General features: G+C 46.3%; 1 protein-coding gene across 1 annotated transcript in view; it reads left to right on the top strand.

Annotated features, from left to right (window-relative positions):
- NKD1 (naked cuticle homolog 1 (Drosophila)) overlaps positions 1 to 21,846 on the top strand; it is a 118,178-nt gene extending 96,332 nt beyond the window's left edge. The window contains exons 5-10 of the mRNA XM_006897110.1: positions 5,145 to 5,251; positions 7,996 to 8,091; positions 18,164 to 18,311; positions 19,054 to 19,147; positions 20,408 to 20,535; positions 21,257 to 21,846. Of these exons, the coding sequence (XP_006897172.1) occupies positions 5,145 to 5,251; positions 7,996 to 8,091; positions 18,164 to 18,311; positions 19,054 to 19,147; positions 20,408 to 20,535; positions 21,257 to 21,846 (1,163 nt within the window). The remainder of the gene's footprint in view (positions 1 to 5,144; positions 5,252 to 7,995; positions 8,092 to 18,163; positions 18,312 to 19,053; positions 19,148 to 20,407; positions 20,536 to 21,256) is intronic.
- Positions 21,847 to 23,294: the final 1,448 nt, after the last annotated feature.

The following is a 23,294-nucleotide window of genomic DNA, read 5'->3' as shown; positions in this document are numbered from 1 at the left end:
AGGGACCTGCTAGTAAAGAAGATGATGTTGATTCTGCTCATCTTTGCATAAGATGGTAAGTTGTTCTTAGTTGCTGCCAAGTCAAGAATGACCCATAGCGACCCTATGAACAGTGGATCGGAATCTTGTTCTCTTCTGTCCTGTCCTTACCACCTCTGGTCCACTTGGGCCCATTGCTTCAGTCACTGCATCAATCCATCTCATTGGGGTCTTCCTCTCTTTCGCTGACCCTCCACTTTTCCAAGAATGATATTCCTGTCTTAGAACTAGCAACATGTCCAGAGTATGAGACAAAGCTTCGCCATCTTTACCTCCAAGAAGCATTCTAGCTGCACCTTTTAGAAGACATACCTGTCCATTCTTTTGACTGTTCATGGGATATTTTCTACTTTACTCCAACAACACAACTTAAAGGTGTCAATTCTTCTTCTGTCATCCTTATTCACTTTTTAGCTCTCAGATGCACAGCAAGCGATTGAAAAGACCGCTGCCTGAACCAGGTACACCTTCATTTTCAAATTGACAGCACTGCTCTTCAATATTTTGGAGAAGTCCCTGACAGAGGCCCTTGCTTAAGGCAACACATCTCCTGATTTCCTGACTGCTGGCACCAAGGATTTTGATTGTGGATCTAAGTAAGATGAAATCATTGACAGTTTCAATCCTTTCTCCTTCTGTTCTGATGTTGCCTACTAGCCCAGTGGAAAGGGCCTTTGTTTTCTTGATGTTGAAATGTAATCCATACGGAAGGCTGCAGCCTTTGATCTTCTACAACAAGCACTTCAGGTCCTCCTCGCTTTCAGCAATCAAGATTGTCATCTGCATGACGTAGGCTGTTGATGAGTCCTCCTCTGATCTTGATGCCACATTAATCTTCATAGAGTCCAGCTTCGCTTCACAAATTATCTTCTCAGCATAACTGATTGAATAGGTATGGAGAAAGGATAACAACACAGATGCACACCCTTCCTGACTTAACCATACAGTGTTACATGCATTTTACTTTACTAGCAGGTTACATACATTCAGAAAACAGCTTCTTGGTCAACATATATATTTCTCATGAGTACATTTAAAATGTGGGCTTCTCGTTCTTCTCAATGTTAGCCGTAGTTTGTTTTGATCCACATAGTCAAATACCGTTCAGTGGTCAGTAAAGCACAAAGAGGCATCCTTCTGGTATTATCTGCTTTCAGTCAGAATCCACCTGATAGGAGCAGCGATATCCCCAGTGCCACGGCCTCTTCTAAAGCCAATTTGAATGTCTGGCAGTTACCTGTCTATGTACGTCTTTTTATCATCTTCAATAATGTTTAGCTTGAATGTGACGTTATGATATTATTTGATAATTCCACATTCTGTTGGGTCACTGTCCTTGGGAATGGGAATAAATGTGGATCCTTCCCAGGCAGGCAGCTAGGCAACTGTCCTCCAAACTGCCTGGTGAGCATGTCCAGGGTTACATCTCTTAGTTGCTTTGTGTCAATTGGTGTCACACCGATTCCCAAGGCCTAATTTTTTCCAGTGCCTTCCACACAGCTTGAACTTCTTCCATTGTTACCATTGGCTCTTGTTCATATGGTACTTCCTGAAATGTTGCAGTATCATCCAATTCTTTTTCGTACAGTGATTCTGAGTATTTTCCCTATCTTCTCTTAATGCTTCCTGGATCATTCAAGATTTTGCCCATCGCATCTCAGTATTGCCAAGACTTGACTTCCCCCCACCCCCCGGCCCCAAGTTCTTTCAGTTTGAGAAATGCCAAGCAAGTTCTTCCCTTTTTTATTTTCTGACTCCACATCTTTGCACATTTTGTCATAATTCATTCTTTGTCTTCTTGAGCTGCTTTTTAAAATCCTCTGTTCAGCTCTTTTACTTCAACATCTCTTCCCTTTGTTTTGGCTCTAATGCAATTCTCTTAGTTTCTTCTGACCCTCATTATGGCTTCTTCTTTCTCGTCTGTCTTTGTAATGACCTTTTGCTGTCTTCATAGCTGATAACCTTGCTTTCGCCCCACAGCTTCTCTGGTCTTTGATCATTGGTGATCAATGCCTCAAACCTGTTCTTAAGATGATTTTTTAAATTCAAGTGGGGTAGACTCAAGGTCGTAGTTTGGTACTTGTGCATTTATTTTCCTCTTCTTCAGTTTCAATCTGAATTTGCACATGAGTAATTGGGGGTCTGTTCCACAGTCAGCACCTGGCCTAGTCCTGAGTGCTGATATTGAGTTCTTGGAGTGATTCTTTGCACAAATGTAGTTGTTCTGGTTCCTACGCAGTTCATCAGGTGAAGTCCACATGTCACCTTCTGTGTTTCTTTAAAAATGTATTTGCTTTGAATACATTTTTTAATGTACAAAATTCAGCCACTTACTCTCTAGTCTCATTTCTGTCCTCACATCCATGCTCTCTGGGATGTTTTTTACCTCTCTGGGTGAGAAAAAAAGAAAGGTGGCCGAGGCAGACCTAAAGGCAACCAGGCCATCTTGTTCCGGGGGCAGCGGCTGCTTCTCCCAGGTGCTCCTGAGAAGGAGTGAGCAGAGACAGAGATTTCTTTTCTTTTAGTTTTATCAAGTGGAACTAGAAAGGCAGCATTGAACCTCAGGGGGGGTTTCTGATAACTTCTCTTTGAACTTGAAGCTTGGTTTTGATAAGCCTGGCCGGCTGCATCTCCAGCCAGGGCCTCTGCTGAGGGAGGCGGCAGCTGTGAAGATGAACTGAGCTTTGTTTTCCTTTCTTCTTTGCCTTTTCTTGTTTTCTCCCCTCGGGGAAAGGGTAGGCACCGTGTGTGAATAAAGGTCATCGCAGGCCATAGCATCGCTGGCTTCTCAGGTACGGCACGTAGTGTGAGGAGGATGTCTGCAACTGCGCTATCAGCCAGGCGCATGGTTCCTCTGTGTCCTTTGCAACGCCAGCAATTTACCGAGCCGGAACCTGTAAACACATTTCTCATTGCATCCTTGCAACGGTCCTGTGATGGAGGACCCTTTGATCTGAATCTTGCAGACAAATGAACTGTGTGGTCCAAGTTAGTCTGGTGAAATCTGACTCTTGAACCCAGCTGTTGGAGCCTGCATGCACCCTTCCCACAATCTCAATCTTCTGCCAAGGTCTGCGGCCCTCACACAGAAGGGAGGTCCTAGAAATCCTGGAATCTCCCACACTGAGAACTCGCATGAGAGCTGAGAATGAGAAGAGGCTCAGTTCGACTCCCTCACTCCCTCAGAGAAGCCTCTTGACTTTTTTGCCTTGTTGCCCCATCTCTCCCATGGGAATGACAACAGTGCCTGATGCTTTTTAATCTGGCCAGTTCCTGGCAGTTCAGTCCTGCAGGACCCAGGTCAGTTTAGGGCGGTGAAGTCACGAGGGTTCCAGGCCATGCGCTTGGATGTCCACAGGCCACTGGCTGATTATCCATGTCCACCTTCACGTGCGACCTGAGGGCTGGATGGGACATCGTCCATCATTGAGTTGTTTACTCAGGAAAAGCAGGGAGTGTCGTACTTTCTTTACTCAGTTGTATCAGACGCAGTGAGTTCCAGAAACCTCGCCCCATCAGCCACTATGATAAGTCAAGTGCCCCCAGCCCCAGGGGCTTTCAGAAAGGCAGTTTCTTTAGATTTGTCCCTCATTCTGTTAAGCCCTCTCACCGCCCCAGGAGATGAAAATGAGACCTCAAGTTTGACTGCTGACTGCACTGAGGAGTCTAGCCTGGGTTCAGGGTGCCTCCCCCTGGACCAGCTCAGGGTAAAGAGAAGGAGTCGGTCCCAGCCCTGTCAGTAAGGGTGCAGCAGGTAGGGCACCAAGCCAAGCCCATCAGTTGTCCTGTCTGGACTAGTGACCCAGGGTTTCCATAACTTCGGCTCCTTCCTCACCTGCGTGTATTCCAGATAATGCTTCTGAATCCATCTGTTTTCCTAAAGCCTTGCTTTTGAAAACCCCCAGTGTCTTAGTTTTCTCGTATTGCTGTAAAATGTTCATAGAAGCGTTATTCACCATCGCAAGAACATAGAAACAGCCCAAATGTCCAACCGCAAAGGAATGGATTGAGAAATTATGGTATGTTCACACAGTGGAATACTACGCAGCACACAGGAGCAATGATTTAGTAAATTATTACCTAACTTTGGAGGGACTAGAGAGCATTATGCTGAGTGAACTAACTCAGTCCCACAAGGATAAGTATTGCATAAGACCGTTATTGTAGAATGAGTATAAGGATCCAGGAGAGGTGGGGGAGGCTGGAAGCAGAGGGATGTGGATGTTCAGGGGGAAGATGCAATTAATCATCAGGTTGTACAATTTGATGCATGAGGGGGTTGAGGGAAATGGAAAGAATTTGTTTGAATTTGTATTAGAATTTTGTAAATAAACTAGCATTGTTGTTTGTTGTTAAGTGTCGTCGAGTTATAGATGACTCATAGTGACCCTATGAAGGAAAGACCCGAACACTTGTATAACTTTCATCATTTCTCCAGGTTCATAGAGTTTTCCAGAGGCAAGCTATTTCGGAAATGGATGCCACTCCTGCTTCCAAGCTTGTTTTAATTGGGAAGTTCCACCAAACACTGTGGGTAACCATTGTCACATTTGACACGTCAGTGTCACAGTGTTCAGTTCACAGCAACCACAAGTTACCTCTGTACAGCAAGTGGACAGACCAGGGCTATACAACCTAGAAGAATGTCTGACCATATTAAAACCAGGCTTGAGGGCTGCAGATAATGGGGGAAAAATTACTCCAAATAGATGACATTGAAGAATAGACATTTATTTCCTTGAGCTTTAAGAGGCTAAGATGGCTGTGTTGATTCAGTTGTGTTGATCCCTTCCTTGTTTGTAGCTCCTGGTTTTCCTTGGTCCCTTGGCTTGTAAATGCTTCTCAGAGATACCTGCCTTCCCCAGTACACGCACCCCCCATCTCTGGATCTGGGATGCTCTTCTACATAACTCAGAATCGACTACATTTGAATCCACAGAGGAGCGCAGCTGCCCAGCCACGACGTCTGAGGGCGGGGAGCCTTCCCACCGTCTGCCTGAGGACGGGGAGCCTTCCCACCATCTGGCTGAGGACGGGGAGCCTTCCCACCATCTGGCTGAGGCTGTGGGATCTCGTCCTCACACTCTCCCTTTTGTTGCTCACAGTGGCCCTGCCACCCGAGAAGACGGACAGGCCAGGCAGTGCGGATGAGAAGCGGATGGAGAAGGCAAGCGAACCTTGTCCGGGCTCCAAGAAGCAGCTGAAGTTTGACGTAAGTTTGCTTTCTGGGTTCTGGGCCCTGGCTTTGGACCCCTCAGAGTGGTGCTTTGAGAGGAAGCTAGCTGAGGTTTATCCAGCGATGAGGACCCCTCTGCGGGAAGTCCTACCTCCACATCCGGAGCCTTTACTTACTTAGCCCTCAAGGACGATTTGGAGGGGTTTCTCCTGACTTTCCCCCCTTCTGTGGTGGCCAGAGGATCCCGCTGAACCCAGCAGCCTGGCCGCAGAGAGCAGGAGTGGAAAGGGAACTGAGATTCTGGTCCCAGCACGGCTATTGCTCTGTTGTTGTGTGACCTTCTTCCTCTTTGGGCCTCACTCTCCTCATTGGTCAATACCGCTGCTCTGCTCCCTGACACTGTCTGGGGCTCCATCTGTGGGCTGTCAGGTGGGAATGGAGTGATCAGGAAGTAAGCCCACCCTGAGCCTCCGCTTTCCTGCGTGGCCTGTGAGAGGCATGGCATGGAATAGGTCCTGCCCAGATTCCATCGCTCCAGCCTGGCCTTCTGCTGCACCCCCGACCCCAATGGTGTATTGTGTCCAAAGCGCAGTCGCTGGCAGGTGCTGGGACATGACCGGAAGAACTCCAGGTCCTCTCCCTCCTGCCTTCCTCTCCTTCTTTCCTATTTCCTGAAGAAATAGCTCTGGAGCCAGCAGGCCCAGGTTCCAATCCTGGCTGGGCCACTCAGGTAAGTTCCTAATGTGTCCACTGCCTACTTGTCTCATCTGTCAAATGAGGACGGTTATTGTGTCTCTCTCAGAGGGCTACGCGAGAATTAGGAATGCATGCTTCTCAAGTGCCTTGAGAGCCGTCTCTGCTACTAAACAAGCACTTTCAGTCTTCTATCCAACAACATAAACAGAACCCAAAAGCAAAAGGTCACTTAAAAAACAAGAAGGGATAACCGATCAGAATCTGAAACTTGCTGTAGTGTGCAGAGAAGCCAAAGTGAAGGGAAGACAGGGTAAGGTGAAGAACTGAACAGACGATTCCCAGAGGAATCGAAGGACAAAGTTAGGTATTATCATGAAATAGGCAATGACCTTTCTACTTCCGTAATAGCTTGCCTCCAGAAATCCTATAAACCTGGAGAAAAGATGAAAGTCACACAAGTGTTAAGGACTTTTGTTCATAGGGTCACTATGAATCGCCTACAACTCGACAGCACTTAACAACAACAACAACATGCAATGACCTGGAGTTAGAAAAATCAAAAAGGAACAAACACTCTTGACATCTCTCAAACTAAAAAACAAGCACAAAACCTGTTCAAGTCCTGAATTGCAATGGTGAAGGACTCCTTGGAAAAACACTGAGTGGTACGGAAAGTACTAAAAGAAGATGGAGAGAAAATGCAGAGTGATCATCAGAAAGAATTAATTGGCTGACATTAAGCCATTGTAGGAGGGAGCATATGCTCAAGGACCAATGATATTTAAGAAAGAAGCAGAAGGAGAGAGGAAAAAAAAAAAGAAAGATGCGAAATCTCCACTGGAAACATTGGCCACAATCAAGGCTCCAAAAATTGACAAGATACTGATTGAGTTATTTCAACAAATAGACCATTGGCACTATTTCATGCAATTCTGCCAAGAAATTTCACAGACAGCTTCCTGATCAGCCAACTGAAAGATGTCTAAATGTCCATTCCCAGGACAGATGGTTTAACAGAATATGGAAATTCTCACACAATATCATTAATATACACAAGTAAAATTTTGCACAAGATAATTTAAAAATGGTTGCAACAGTGCATCCACAGAAAAACCCAGAAGAAAATGTAGGATAAACAATATCATTGCTGATGTCGGATAGATTTGGGGCTGAAGACAGACAGTATGAGAAGGATATTGCTGTACTGACTATGCCACGGAATTTGACTGGGGGGGTATAATAAATTATGGATAGTATTTTGAAAAATGTTCATTTCCACAGCACTTAGTTGTGCTCACGCAGCATAAACCAAGAGGCCGTTCTTTGAACAGAACAGAGGAATGCTGCATGGTTTAAAATAAAAAGTATGCACCAGGGCTGTTTTCGTTTATCATGTTTATCAGTCTGTGTGATGAGCAAAGAAACTTTATGAAGAAGACAACATCAGGATTGGGGACTGATTCATTAACAACCTGTGATCTGCAGATGACATGACCTGGCTTCCTAAAAGTGAAGATTTGAAGCACTTACTGATGAAATTCCCATCATCCGTACACCTTTGAGAATAAATTGCATCTCAGTGGAAAGAAGAAGAAAAAAGTCCTCACAACTGAACCTCATCACCATGAGAAATAGAAAAGAGTAGGTGTCAAGGATTTAATTTTAAATACGCAACCAATGTCAAATGAAGCAGTGGTCAGAAAAATCATAGAGCACAGGGTAGTGGATGAGCTTGTGGAAAAAAATGTCTTCAGACTGTTACAAACCATAGACATCTATCCTGGAAATCTGGCCCAGGTTTCCCAAGGAGCTGTCTCCGTCTTCGCCAGCATCGTCTAACCCTGGATCTAAGCTGACTCTTCAGGAGGACACAGCACCCCTTTCAGCCCTCCCTCTTGTGTCAGGCACTCCTGTGCTCACCAGGCTCCTCGGCCTCGGCCTCGGGCTCAATCTTACCTCCTTCTCCCAGGACCTAGGAAGGGGCGAGGGGAGGGGCTGCCCCTGCCTTCAGGCCAGGCATCTACCACCTCACAGATGATGCTCCGGCTGGTAGGTAACACCCGCCAACTCTGTTTATGTCCCAGGAGCTGCAATGTGACGTGTCCGTGGAGGAGGATAGTCGGCAGGAGTGGACCTTCACCTTGTACGATTTTGACAACAATGGCAAGGTCACCCGAGAGGTGAGTGTGTGCCCGCAGAGCTGCCCGCACCGCTCTCCGGCACCGAGACTGGGCGCCACCGTATTAGGCACCCTTGGCGCCACTGCCTTTCCTCCTGGAAGTCAATCTTGTCCTAGAATTCTTTTTTTAAAAATTAATTTTAATGAAAGTTTACAGAGACTTAGGGTTTCCATTCATTCATTGTCGAACTTTTCTCCCTGCCCACCTCACCCCTCCCAGTTCACTCTTCTCCTTGAAAAGTAAAACTCTTTCATTGTTATGCAGTCCCTCCCCCCAAGTTCACTCCCCTGTGCAGCCTTCATTCTGGACTCCTGTCATGACAATAATACCTAATCATATATCCTTCTTAAACAGTTCTCTCCCTCATCTGTTTCAATGCAGTTATGAGGAGACAGAGTATGGCTTCCAGAAACCTGAGAGAGAGCTGGAGGAATGTCCCAGAAGTAGCTGAGGGTGAAGTGACAGGAAAAATGCAACTGGGTACCCCTGCTCTGCTTCCACCAGGGAAAGGGCAGGCAGCAGGCAGAGTCCGAAGGTCTCCAGGGCCCTGGGACCCCACAGGAGTCCTGCCCAGCCTTCTTCTTGCTTGAGGGCCTAGCCATTCTGCCAAGTGGAGTTGAGGACAGGCACAAAGTCATACAAAGCATCCCTCCAGCCACACAGGAATAAACACTGCTCTGCAGGTCCCTCAAGGCCCCCTTCTTCCTGGCCACCTCAAAAGCTCTGTGCACGTCTGTGGATCGATCTCTCCTCAGCCTTTCTTACCTGTCTGCATGCCAAGGCTTCTGAGTGCTGTGCGCCCCTGGGGGCCAGAGGACACAGGGGAACACAGCAGACACAGTCCCCCAGCCTCACAACTCTGACAGTCTGATTGAGGGAGACAGCTCTGAACAACCAAAGTAATTATAAGCTGGATTGTGTTCAGTGGCAGAAGAAGGCAGGAAGGTGTGTGTGTGGCAGAGGTTCGTGGGAGCAGCCGGAGCTGGAACGGGAAGAAGGTAGAGGGGATGTTGGCCTCCTGAGGACCGGCGGTGCTTTGGAGGAGCTGAAGAAGGCTGGTGCACGTTCTAACAGCAATACCCAGGAGGTGCTTTTAAGTTAAGAGTCTGGCCTCCTTGCATTATTGCTGGTCTCTGCTCTGCCTCTCTTTGGCCCGGGCCTGGGCCTCAGCTGCTGACCGTCTTGTGCTGTCAGCCCCATCCCTCGTAAGGTAGCCTCGTGGCAGGGTGGTAGCTCGTGGCAGATCCAAGGCTCGCAGGTCAGCCTGGCCTGACCTCCCATCTATTGTGTGAGAGCTCCAGGGCTGTCTTTATGGAAACCTCACTTGCTTAGCTCCCTGACCCCCATCAAGGCTGAGTTCTTTCTTCTCTGTGGACAGAGCAGGAGAAGCTGACCTTGATACTGCTAGAGGGGAGAGCAGGCTGAAAGAGGCCACCTCCCTCTTAGCCTGAGGTGGAAGGGACGTTAGAACAGGCCAGGGAGGAAGCTGTGACTGGCTTTTATTAAGCCCGGGCTCTTTGGGGATGTGCGGTTTCTATAGCTGGAATCCCGTCTGGGGGCACTGACTTCACACAGCCCGGCATCTTCAGGACTTGCTCTTTGTCACGGCTCAGCTTGCTCTGTGTTTCTTTATTGGGAAGCGAGCTCTCTCCTTGGCAATAGCAAGATGGAGGCTGACAATTCTCACATGCACTCAGTCGGCTCAGAAACCCTCGGAGCCAGACTATCAAAAGTTTCAGGGCCTCAGCTCACTGGCCCTGACTGGATCCCACACCTGGCTCTGATCTAGTCTCTTTTCCTCGGGATTTGTAATGTTTTCATGGATCAAACTTGGATCATGTGCTCATCCTGGAAGTTGTTGGATACACAGATGGAAAATGAGAGGATGGCTTGTCACATAAACTTAGGGAATCACTGTTGGGAAAAACGGGGTTGGGCAAGCAATGTACCCAGAAGATGCCTGCTGCTGTGGAAGCCACAGGGACTCCTATGAGTGTGGGGGTCTCCTCCTTGGAGGTGGGAGAGTATATAAGCAGCATATCAAGTTCCCTCTGATGATACCAGATGCCAACAGTGGTGTGAATGACAGGTAGGACCACACAGATGCAGACAGTGCAGGGGGATAGCAAGAGCCTTTGTTGTTATTGTTATGTGCCATCGAGTCGCCTGCGACCCATAGCGACCCTATGTACAACAGCACTGAGCCCTTCCCTGTCTTGAGCCAGTCTCACTAATTCTGATACACCAACACCCATTGCCCATTACTGTATCAGTCCATCTCATCCAGGGTCTTCTTCTCCTGGGCTGTCCCTCCACCCTTCCAAGCATGATGTCCTTCTCCAAAGACTGGTCCTTTCTGGCCACATGCCCAGAGTATAGGAGACGGAGCTTCAAAAATCCTAGTTTCCAAGGAAATGCTTGGTTTTAACGCCTCCAAGACAGACCTGTTTGTTTTCTTGGCAATTCATGGTATGTTCAAGACTCTTTTCCAGCACCTTGACTCAAAGGCATTGATTCTTCTGTCATCTTCAGTCATTGTCCAACTCTCTGATTAATATCTATGGTAGGCTGTGAGCTTTGCTCTGCACCTCAGTTTCCTTCTGTGTAAAATAAGACCTTTCTAGGTCTTGACTCAGTGGTGGGGTTAATGGGGACAGGTGTATCAGAGACAAGGAGGTTGGCTCAGGATAGAATAGGGTTCGGAGCTATTGTACGTAATGTCAGTATGAGTTGCAAGCAACTCAATGGCACATAACGACAACAACAGGTCTCTTGAAGTTCTTGACAGGTGGTATCTGCCAATTTTGTGTAACGCTCATTTTATGTTATGGTTGTTATATTCCGCTTGAGACATGGCAGCTGTGGAATCATTATCTTGACAGGGAGAAGTGTCTCTGATTTGTAGTTGTTGTTAGCTATTGTCCAGTCACCCTGACTCATGACAGCCCCACACACAGCCAAAAGAAATCCTGCCCAATCTTGCACCAATTCCCTGTTCAGCTGTGGATGCGACTGTTGCAACCCTGAATGTTGCCATTGGCTGATTTTCGGAAACAGCTGGCCAATCCTTTCTTCCTAGTGTGTCTTCATCTAGAAACTCTGCTGAAATCTGTTCAGCGTTGTAGCGATGCACGAGCCTCCTGTGACACATGGGTGGTCGCTGCATGTGAAGGACAATGGCTAGGAATCGAACCATGTCTGCTGCGGGGAAACAAGGATTCCCTCACCAGTCCACCAGTGGCTGCTCTCTGGGAGGTAGACCGGGCCCTGAGGGTTCTCATGGCAGCATCTCCAGCTCTACCTACATGGGCAGCAGCAAAGGTAATACAGCTCCTTGCAGGCCCTTCCTGAACTTCTCTCTGATTTAGAGGTGATGACAATCAAAAGTTTGTCCCCAACTTGAGAGACCCCAAAGAAAGTGCAGCAGACAAGTTTTCTGATGACATATTCCTAGCCTCCTCCAGCCCCAGGGTAATCTGGGGGAACCAGCTATTGAGGCTTCCGAGGCCCTTGCCCCAGCCTGACCCAGGAGAGGGTGCTCACTGAAATATTTCTTCTTCCCACAAGGAACAAGGAGATTGGCATGGAGTCGGAGGACAATCCAGCCTGATGGATTCTCTGGTCTATTTTTAGCCCCTAAGATCACTCTTGAAATCTGTTTCTAAATGCCATGCTTCCTGGGTGTCAGCATGCACATTCCTGTGTATGAGGCGGGGTTCATATCTTTCACAGCAGCATCGGAGCCCAAAAGAGTCACCACTGGGCAGAATTTTCCACTCAGTTAAAAAGGACTGCTCCTCCTTCAGATACTCATTCATGCAACCTAATATTTACAGATACCAACTCATGTGCCACACCCCATATGGCACCTGAGTTGAGTTGCAAGTTGGGATAGGCAAAGCCCATTTGTCCCTAGACACCGTGAATCTGCTAGGATCTGATAGGCTCACGCTCTGGTCCCTAGACCTTCTGTGCGATGTAAGGTTAGTACATTATGTTAAGACTCAGTTGCCCCATCTGTAAAATGGAACTAATGGTGCCCCCTGCGTGGGCTCCAAGATACTGAGAGAGAACAGACAAACACAGCTTTACAAAGAAGCTCTGTATAAAAAAAGGAGAAAACAGATTGCTGAGGACCCCAAGTGAACGGTAAGCAAGTAGCTAAAGGTGCCCCCATGATTCCTTAATGGCCCAGAGAGATTTAATGGATGATACAGAATTTTCTGGCTTCTTTGAGATGGCTCTTAGTCCCTACTCCACACGGCCACGTACATCCAGTCCTGCCATTTCTCATCCACTGGTGGAGTTATCAAGTGCTGCTGTAATAAAAATAATACAAATGTTGTTGTTGTTGTTAAGTGCTGTCAAGTCATAGGCAAATCATAGCGACCTGATGAATGAAAGTCCTGGACTTTCGTCCTTTCTCCAGGTTCATAGGGTTTCCGGAGGCAAGCTATTACGGAAGTGGATGCCACTCCTGCTTCCAAGCTTGTTTTAATCGGAGACTTTAAAGGACAGAAATTTTATAATTGGAAGGCTAGAAATTCACATTGGAATATTACTCTGGAATGGCACCCCTCCTTGTCTGTAGACCCAGGAGTTCCTTGGCTTTAAGAGGGTTCCACCCACAGTCTCTCTCCGTTATACATGTGCATGTCTGTGTCTTTTTATTAGGTATCCTTCAGAAGGGATAAGGTTTCAGAGCGACCCTACTCCATGAACTCATCAACATAACAAAAGAAATTTCTATTTATAACTAGGTACAGAGGCTAAACATAACTTGTTGGGGAACACAAGCCAATCCTTAGCACTCGTCTTCATGCTCACATGGCCCCTTTAAAGCACTTGACAGCCCCTGATGCCTCTTTCTAAAGGGCTGATACTCCTCTGCTAAAGAGAGAGAGACATAGAGGAGATGGTAAAGGGTCCGGGCTCACGCAAATCACTGGGCAGCTAACTGAACATCTGTGAGGCTCCTACGGAGTGTTTAAGAATATCTTCTTTATGGATTCCCATTTTTTGTGTTTTTTGAAAATAGGCACAGATATGGATCATATAATTGGCCAAGTAGCAGTCTTTTAAATTTCCTGATATTCATTAGTGAGTATGCACAGGGTTGCACCTGTTCGCTGAAAAACCTCAGTTGATATTCTGTCAGTTCCTGAAGCTTTCTTTTTAAAAAAATTTATTTTATTTTATTATTTTTTGTGTCTGTACCATCAAATCAAATCTGACTGGTACAGGAGGAAAGTGTCCCTCCTTCTCCAGCAGAGCATCTGGTGGATTCAAACCGCGTACCTCTGGGATTGCAGTGCAGCTTCTTGCCACTAGGCCACCAGATCTCCCTTGAAGCTTTATTTTTTGTGACTATTTTCAGTGCAGGTTTGGCTTCTTCCTTCAGTACCATTGGTTCCCAATCACACGCCTCTTTCTGAAGGGATTTGGTGTTGACTATTTTTGAAAGAGTGACTCTGTGTGTTCTTTCCATCTTCATTTGATGCCACCTGAGCCATTCACTATTTGCTCATAGAATATTTCAGTATTAGAAACCAAAGCTTCAATGTCTTTCACTCTTTCAGCTTGGGAAATGCTAAATATGTTCTTCCCTTTTGGTTTTCTAACTCGAGGTCTTTGCCCATTTTGCTGTTTTTTTGTTCTTTCTTGTAAAATAGTTCTTCTTCCTTTTGTTTTAGCTCCTCTTCATTTAAAACACATTTTAGTCTCTTCTGACATCCATTTTGGTCTTTTGTTTTTAGTTTTTGTGGTGTTTTTTTTTTATTTTATTTTATTTATTTTTTTTAAATTTTACTATTTTTGTGTAAGTGTACCATCAAATCAGATCTGACTGGTACAGGAGGAGATTGTCCCTCCTTCCCCGGCAGAGCATCTGGTGGATTCGAACCGTGCACCTCTGGTCTTTTGTTTTTAATCACCATGCTCCTTTTTCCTTGCATGATGTCCTTGATGCTATTCCCTGATTTCTCGTGTCATTAATGTTTTAGTGCATCAAATCTTTTCTTGGGATGGTCTTTAAATTCAGGCGAGGTGTACTCAAGGTAATATATCGTCTCTCATGATCTCATTGCCATTTTCTTTATCTGCATTTTGAACTTGCATATTAGCAAATGATAGTCTGTTCCATAGTCAGCACCTGGCCCAGTTCTGACTGCTAGCAATGAACTTCACCACTATGTCTTTCAACAGATATAATCAATTTGTTCCCTCTTGAGTCCATCAGGTGAAATCCATGTGTATAGTTGCCATATATGTTTTTTAAGAGAACGTATATGCAAATAAATATCAAAGTTCTGTCATGAAATCTCTTGCCTCATTTCTATCCCCAAGGTCCTTTTTCTACCAATTCTTCTTGTGTGGTTTGATTTCAATTTTTTGTTAGTTTGCTTATAATCATTCATATACATCATAGTTTGTCCATGTACTTTATGTTTTATACAATCATTCATATTGTTGTTGTTGTTAGGTGCCATCGAGTTAAGTGTGACTCACAGAGACCCTACGATCAATACATCTGAACCCTGTCCTATCCTGTGCCATCCTCACACTTCCTGATGCATTAGAGCCCACTGTGGCAGTCACTATGTCAAACCAACTGGTTGGAGGTCGTCCTGTCCTTCACGGACCCTCGGCCTTTTTAAGCATCATGTCCCTCTCCAAGGACTAGCCCATCCTAGCAATATGCTTGAAGCATGTGAAGCAAAGCTTTATCATCTTTGCCTCCAAAGAGCCCTCTGGCTGCGTCCTCTTCAAGACATATTTGTTTGTTCTCTTGGCCGTCAATGGAATGTTCAGTGCTCTTCTCCAACACCACAGCTCAAAGGTGTCAATTCTTCTGTTATCCTTATGCATTGTCCAGCTCTCAGATGCACAGCAAGTGATTGGAAAAATGATGGGCTGAGTCAGACGCACCTTAGTTCTCAAACAGACATGATTATTCCTCAATAATTTGAAGAGGTCCCAAAACTTTCCCCGTGCAATATGTCTCCTGATTTCCTGACTGCTATTACCAAGGGTGTTGATTGTGGATCCAAGTAAGATGAAGTCGTTGGCAGTTTCAATCTTTTGTCCATCTAACATGTTGTTGCCTATTCAGTCCAGTGGTAAGAATTAATTTTTTGTTGACGTTGAGACACAATCCATATTGAAGGCTATATTCCTTGATCTGAAACAAGTGCTTCAAGTCCTCCTCACTTTGGGCAAGCAAGCTTGTGCCCTCTGTATAATTCAGGTTATTGATGTGTCTTCCTCCGATCCTGAGGCCACATTCCTCCTCGTAGCATCCAGCTTCTTGATTCATCTATGTACACTGTATTTTACATAATCCATTACCGTTGCTAGTCCGCCAATGAAATGGATTGACCATGTGACTTCAGCAATGTGCTTAAGTGTTTCAGAAATGATGAAGAAGGCACAGATAAGGGCAGGGTTCAGGGTGGCTATTCATAGGGTCATTATAAGTCATACACAATTTGACGGCCCCTGACAACAATAAAATGATGCCTATTATCACCCTGTCTTTTCAATCCCCCATTAATCCTTTCTCATTACTTCATACCGCTCCCACCCACTAACCTCTCACATCCCAGTGATTTTTTCCCCTCTTCCCTTTTTGTTGCCCCTTTTCTCCTTTCCTTTTTGAACATTAATCCATCTCTTACTTCTCACAATGGTGGCCTTATGCAATACATGTCCTTATGTGACATATATATCATGAAGCAAAATGCTCTCTAGTGTCTCCAAAATTACATAGTATTTTAGTGTTGCTCCTCAGTCCTGCATAGTATGCCATTGCATTTCTCAGTCCATTCTTTTATTGATGGGCATTTGGGCCACTTCCACTTTCTTGCTATTGTGAAGAACACGTCTGTGATCGTAGGTGTACAAATGTCCATTCATGTCTCACTTCTGGTTTCTTTGGGATATAGTCCCAGCAAGTGAAATAGCCAGGTCATATGGAATTTCTGTGTTTAGCTTTTTGAGGAAATGCCCAACCACCTTCCATAGCAGTTGTACCATTCTACAATTCCATCAGCAGTGCATACGAGTCCCACTCGCTCCATAGCCTCTCCAATACTGATTGTTTGCTCTTTTGTTGAACTTCGCTACTGCTGTTGGAGTGAAGCGGTTAATTGTTGTTTTGATTGCATCTCTCTGATTGCTAGTGATTTTGAACATTTCCTCATGTGTTTCTTGACCATCTGAATGTCTTCCTTTGTGAAATGTCTTTTCATTCCTTTTGCCCATTTTCTGATTGTGTTATCAGTCTTTTTCTCATGGGGGCCATGTAGTATTCTATGAACTTTGGTTATAAGATCCTTATCTGAGGGGGGAGGGATTGTATAAAATGAAAGAATTTTTCTTTAACTTTTCAAAGAGAAAAGTAAACTGGGGGGGGAGGTTGGGCAGGGAGAAAAGTGCAACAATGAATGAATGGAAATTAATTAATATTATCTTAATAATATTAATAAAATTTTAATAATAAATTAAAATTAATTTTTAAAAAATGAAAAATGAAAAAAGATCCTTATCTGAGATGTCATCACCAAATGTTTTTCCAAAGTGTGGGGTTGCCTTTTACTCTACTGGAGAACAGTTTTGATACGTTCAGGGATTTGATTTTAAGAAAGTTCCATTTTTCAATCTTGTTTTCTCCAGGTTGTGCATTTTTTTGTCCTATGTTTGCAAGCCTATTTATGCTGTAGACCAGGCCTTCCAATTTTGCTCCCATTTTGTCTCTTATAATCTTTATGGTTTGGAGTTTTACTCCTAGGTCTCTGATCCACTTTGAGGTTTTTTTTTTGTCTAGTGTGAGATGTGGATCCTGTTTCACCTTTCTATAAGCAGATGCCCAGTTTTGCCAGCAACATTTGTTAAAGAGCCAGTCTTTTCTTCATTTAATTGGTTGTATTGGCAAGTGTCAGTTGACCATAGCTTGATTTTAGTATTCTCCATTCTATTCCCTTAATCTAGATGTCTGTCTTTGTACTAATACCATGCTGTTTTGATTACTACAGCTGTGTAGTAGGTTGTGATCAGGAAGTGAGATGCCTCCAACTTCATTTTTGGTTTTTTAGAAGAGCTTTGCTTATTCTGAGTCTCTTTCCTTTCCAAACAAAACTAGAAAATGCCTTTTCCAAATTCTTGAAGGATGAATTTGATATCTGTACTGAGATTGCATTGACTTATCACAATTAATGTTATTAATGAACTTTGGGTGCATGTTCAGCATTTTGCAAAGACTGAAGAAAAATTGTAGTACTGGCAAAGAATACTGGACATTCCATGGACTGCCAAGAATCCAAACAAATCTGTCTTGGGAGAAATGTGGCCACAGTGCTTCTTAGAAGCAAGGGTGGGGAGAGCTTATCTCACTAATTTTGAACATCTGGTTAGTAGAGGTCAGTGCTTGGGCATTAGGCTTGGAAGAGTGGAGGGTCCATGAAGGAGAGGAAGGGCCTCAAAGGAAGAAATGACATGATGACTGCAACAAAGGACTTAAATAAGTACCACTGACAGTGTGTGAATGATGTAGAATTGGTCAAAATGCATAGGATTACTACAAGTCAGAGTTGCCTTAACAGCACCAAACAACAGGTTCCCAGTCCCTGTCCTCAGACTACCTCAGCACAGGTCCAGAATAAGAGTTAAGGGCTGGCTCTCTCTCAGACCAAGAGTCTCTGAGGCACCACAGATCAGCTTCAGCTGTCCCTTTAGTGTGCTTTGACAGTCCTGTTCAGGTTGACAAGTAACTCAGAGAGTTATTCAGGAAGTAACTCAAAGGCTCCGAGAGAAGGTGTTGCTAGGCGACCTAGAGACCACTGAGAGACTTTAATAGCTACATGCTTGTCCATTCTCGTCAATTCCCGAGGTATTATTTCTGAGCATTTTCCTGATCTCTTAGCATACTTCCTACGAACTTTTTCCCCAAGGGAATTTTCTACGTACAAGTGCTTTGGAGAAACCAGGCTGAGTAAGCCAGGGCCTCAGACCCCAGGGTTTGAAATGCTCTGTGACTGGAGCCACACATAAGGTGTCTGCTTCCCTCCTCCTCCAGGACATCACCAGTTTGCTGCACACCATCTACGAGGTGGTCGATTCCTCCGTCAATCACTCTTCAACATCAAGCAAGACTCTGCGGGTAAAGCTCACAGTGGCCCCTGATGGAAGCCAGAGCAAGAAGAGTGCCCTTCTTAATCCCGCTGGTGAGAATGGCCTCAGGGACAAGACTCTCAGAACTCCCACTCTCCTCAGAAAGGATGCGAGCTCCGCCTGGAAGAAGAAGGGAGTCCCGGAGTCTTTAGTGGGAGCTGTTTGGAGGGGGAAGTATAGCGTGGGCTGATTTTTGAGGGTGTAGGACTTGGAAAGGGAAAAGGGAGGAAAAGATTCTGGGTGGAGGACCAGTGTAAGCAGAGCCCTGGCGGTGGGAATGGGAATAGCAGGCAGCCGGGAGACTTAATGAACTGGTGCTCTGTATTGTGCTAAGGGCTAAGAGTCTGGAGGTGTAGATCAGAGAGGGACATGGTTGCTGTGAAGCTGAACACTGTGACACTGATGTGTCAAATGCGTTAATGGTCACCCATGGTGGACAGTGTTTGGTGGAGCTCCCCAATTAAAACAATCTTGGAAGCAGGAGTGGCATCCACTTCCACAATAGCTTGCCTCTGGAAACTCTATGAACCTGGAGAAAGGACGAAAGTTATACAGGTGCCCAGGTCTTTTGTTCATAGGGTCGCTATGAGTCGCCCACAACTCGACGGCACTTAATAACAACAACTACAACAACTATTTAGTTCCAGCCTGGGGAAACCTTCCCATTCAACAGTTGTGAAACTGTGGTTGGCCAACTTTTCAGGGGCTGAGAAGCTTAGAAAACCAGGCAAGTCCCAGAGGGTGTGGCAGGACACAGGAACAAAATGTTCATGGAGTGTTTATTGGGCTTCTCAGGGGCTTCCGATCTGCAGAGCATGCGTCCCAGAGCAGAGAACAAGCCAACGGAAGAGCTGCAAAGTGGAGAGAAGCAGCGACAAGCCCCACTCAGGTACGGTGTGTACCAGCTGTGAACTAGCTGGGTACCTGTCCTGAAGGAGGCTTTCCTCCAGGACCAATGGTCTCAGAGTCACAGACTTGCAAATCAAACTATTTTTAGAACACAGCTAAAATGTTCTGGACCAGATCTATGCGTCGAAGTTTTGAGATTTTTAGAAAGGGGCTCCCAGTGTGTTTCTCATATGTTGTATGTGAGATCTGAGTAACACCTCGGCCTCAAATACCCTATCATGTTTCTGCAGGGAGGGTTAATACTCATGGAACTGAAGGCTGTAACTACCTTTGCATTCACTTAGTTATGAATGAAATGGATTATGAATTATGACTGAAATGGAAAGCCATTTGGTTTGTTTAGATTTTTGGGCTTCGGACTTAAAGACAAAAAGTCGACGAAGTGTAATGACGGTGAAACTTGCTGCTGTTATCTCCTTCGCTGGAATGAGAGGAGGAGGAGTGGGAGAGAGGAAAGTAAAGAGACTATTTCAAGAACGATACTGAGCAGATAACAGTGATGCGATAGAAGCAGCGTTAGGACAGGCGGACACACCGGAAATGGATAGGAGTGACGGACTGAGGAGAAGCATTGACATGGGGCAGGAAGAGACAGGGACTTCCAGCCAGGGCAGCGAGAATGAGGGTTTTAGGGTACTTTTCATGAGGGGTGGGAAGAGGGATAAAAATGGAGGTATCTACACTGCTCTCCAGCAGGTTGAGAGGATCAATGAGGACCTTGAATGAGAGGGGCAAGGGACTCAATGTCCTGGCATTTCTGCCGCCTTTCCTGATCATATAATGCACTGCTGAAGCCCATCCTGGGCTTTGGAACATGCTATGAAGTTAGCCAGCCTTGATGCCAACACTTCAGAAGCCTTCTGCTGTTCACAGTGCTTGGGTCAGTTGGCTAGAGGTTAGGCTGCCAGCCTGTGGTGGGCACACATGGCTTGAAACTTGCATTTGGGGCATCCATATATTTCTACTAGTAACCGCTCACATTTGCTTCAAGTCATTCCTCCCAGAAATCCCAGAGAGGGTGGGGTGAGAGTGAGTAATATCATTGCTGGAGGAAGGGATGGGGAGAGGGGGGAAACCAAGGCACAGGGAGCAAGCAGAAATGACTAGTCTTTCCTGTAGCCTCTTCCCAAGACCAGGGGAAATTAGAGAAGAGTCTAGAGCTCTAAGTAACTTGTGACACTGCCCTCCCCTGGTGGCCGGCTTGCCAGGGTTTACCAGCTCACTTCCTTCTCCCATGTAGGTTCCAGGGTGACAGCTGCCTGGAGCAGTCTGGCTGCTACCACCACTATGTTGATGAGAACATCGAGAGGAGAAACCACTACTTAGATCTCGCTGGGATAGAAAACTACACGTCCCAGTTTGGGCCTGGTAAGACAGTACCTGCGTCTCCCCGGTTGGACAAATGGGGGCACGGCTGAGCGAGGAAGCAGGCTGTATGGATATGGTCAGTATAGCCTGAGGACAACATAATAACTTATCAGCCAGGTCAAAGAGGCTTAGAGGAAGGTATATAACAGGCGTTTCCCCCCACCCCTAGTGAAGGTAATACCTGCACAGAGTTGGACAAAATAAAATCATATCCAAGGACTGTCTGTTGCAACCGTCCCCCGGCCCTGCTCCTTAATGATCCTAAGCATATTTCTTCATCAGCTTTCTACACCACCTATTGACCTCTTTCTAAAGTATGTGAAGACATAGCTCACTCGCTTTCTCTCACCTTTCTTCTAATCTGCTTAATTCTGTCTGAGTTACCTCTCTACACTTAGAATATATTCACAGAATCTTTTCTTGTTCCAATGACTGTGGACAGCTTTCAGTATCCCGCTGCCTTTCTGCCTCATTCTGTCAGAATAAATTACTATTTTTGAATATGTACCATTTAAGTCTTCACTTAGTAGATGGGAAAACCAAAGTCCTGTTTCCAAAGGATTTCTTTGAAGGCCTGGAGGCTTCCTTAAAGGGCAGCTCTGATAAAGAATACCTCATGTTGGTCCATCTTGGAGAACTAGGTGGGGGTTGAATTCTGGGGTACAGCGGAGATACCAGCGCTAGTCAGTGCTCATGACGTATCTGTTGGCTTGATTCCTAGGTTCCCCTTCAGTGGCCCAGAAGTCAGAACTGCCTCCCCGCACCTCGAACCCCGTTCGCTCTTGCTCCCACCAGCCGGAGGTCAGCCATGGCCCACACCGGAAATCCCAAGTCACAGAGCCAGGCTCCTTCCACTGCCTGGACACCCCCTTCACCAAGGTCTCAGAGGCTCAGCAGCGGCTCCGGGGCACCCAGGATGGGAGCAAGCACTTTGTGAGGTCCCCCAAGGCCCAAGGCAAGAGCACAGGTGTGGGCCACACAGCCAGGGGGCCCAGAAGCAAACCCCCTCTGGGGCCCACCAGCTCTTTGATGTCACCTCCTGCTCATCTGGCTACCAACCCGGCCCTCGTCCCCACCCTGGCACCCCTTGGGCACAAGAAGCACAAGCACCGAACCAAGGAGAGCCAGCAGGGGTGCCGAGGGGTGCAGCCCCCGCCGGGGGCCGGTGGTGTGGTGGTGGGGCGGGAGCACGTGCGGGAGCTGCCGGCCGTGGTGGTGTACGAGAGCCAGGCCGGGCACGTAGTGCAGAGACACGACCATCACCACCATCACGAGCACCACCACCATTACCACCACTTCTACCAGACCTAGACCCCTGCTCCGCCACATGAAGGAACCCCTCTCCCCGACACCCGCCAGGCATTACTATTCTGTTAATGATGATGATTGTTATTAATGATTATTGTTTATCCACTAATATTCTCCTAGACTCCGTGTAGAAGAGTTATGGAAACACAGAACTAAAACAGTTTTATTTATATGTGGTGGGGACTGCATAACTGACCCCCCTGAAAAATGACTGGGTTTGGAAGCGGCCTGTCAGTGGCAGGACCCGTCTCTTGCTCCCTTGTGGATCCCGCACACCCTTCCCAAGCCAGAATTCTGCTCCCGCCCGTGTCTCCCAGAAGAACGTCTTTTTTTTTTTTTCTGGGCTGACTTCCAGAGACCCTTGGAATCTTCCAGAAGATAAACAGCTGCTACCTCTTAGTATTATTCTGCGTTTATTTCCCCCCCCCCTTCCCTGGTTGTCATGTGCTGCGAGGGGTTTGCACGGACTGCAGATGGGTGACCACCTTGGTGTAGTGTTTTTCTGTCCCAACCTAGAGACCGCCACTGTCATTTCCACGAGAGACTGTTCTCTCTCCTGGGCCGAATCAATCCCATCTTCCCACCCTGCACAACAGGACACACACTGCTCTTTCTCCTCCTCTTTTCCTCTTTACAATGATGTAGACACACGTGTCTGAGGCTGTCTCAGAAAAACCAGCCTTCTCATGTAGGAAACTGCTGAAGAGGGAACTGACCACATCAGCAAGCCTGGTTTTCCAAGATTGGGCAACTGCATGTCGCCGATCGTGACTGAACACGGAGCCCTCATGTTTCACCATTGGCAAATGTACTACATGGCTCTCCACCAGAGCTTTTTGTATCTGTAGATAGCTCCCATCTGTCTGTTTCTATGTATCTTTCTATAAATATACACTCTCAGGTACTTCTTCTGTGTGGAGGAATTAGTGGTTTGCTTCTCTGGAGGCTCTCTGAGCTCAGACGTGAGCCTGGTACCTTCTGTTGGAGTTGACAGTCCATCAACTATGAGTAGCAACTGACCATCTCAGAGCTCCTCTGTCGGAGTTGGGGTTAACCTTCTGGAGTTTAGAAGCTTGGAAGGAAATGAGAGCAGCGACCAGAGTTGAGTCCTACAGAGCAAGAACATTTCTGATCAGGTTCTGGAGAGTTTAGATGAAGCCCCTCTGGCCAGTAGTGGTGCCAGTGAAAACATCCACATTCAAATTGGGTGAGATGAGGAAACTATTAGAGGTGCAACATAGAGTGTGGGCAAAACCAGAGAGCACGCAGAATTTGGGGGCTAATACTGTACGGTGTGTTCTCACGCCTGGGCTTGAGCGGATGAGAGAGAGGGAGTTCTCCACGGAAGGATGGATGGAGCTAGTGTAGCTGAGAGAATAGTGGTCTTCTGTTGAAGGTATACAGATGGACTGAGGGGACCCTGCAGGGAAATGAGCCTCCTGCCTCTTCTG

The sequence above is a fragment of the Elephantulus edwardii genome, unplaced genomic scaffold (genome assembly GCF_000299155.1).
Source record: "Elephantulus edwardii isolate Elephantulus edwardi_28Jun2011 unplaced genomic scaffold, EleEdw1.0 scaffold00201, whole genome shotgun sequence".
Classification (NCBI taxonomy): domain Eukaryota; kingdom Metazoa; phylum Chordata; class Mammalia; order Macroscelidea; family Macroscelididae; genus Elephantulus; species Elephantulus edwardii.
This window is presented reverse-complemented; position numbering and strand designations above follow the sequence as displayed.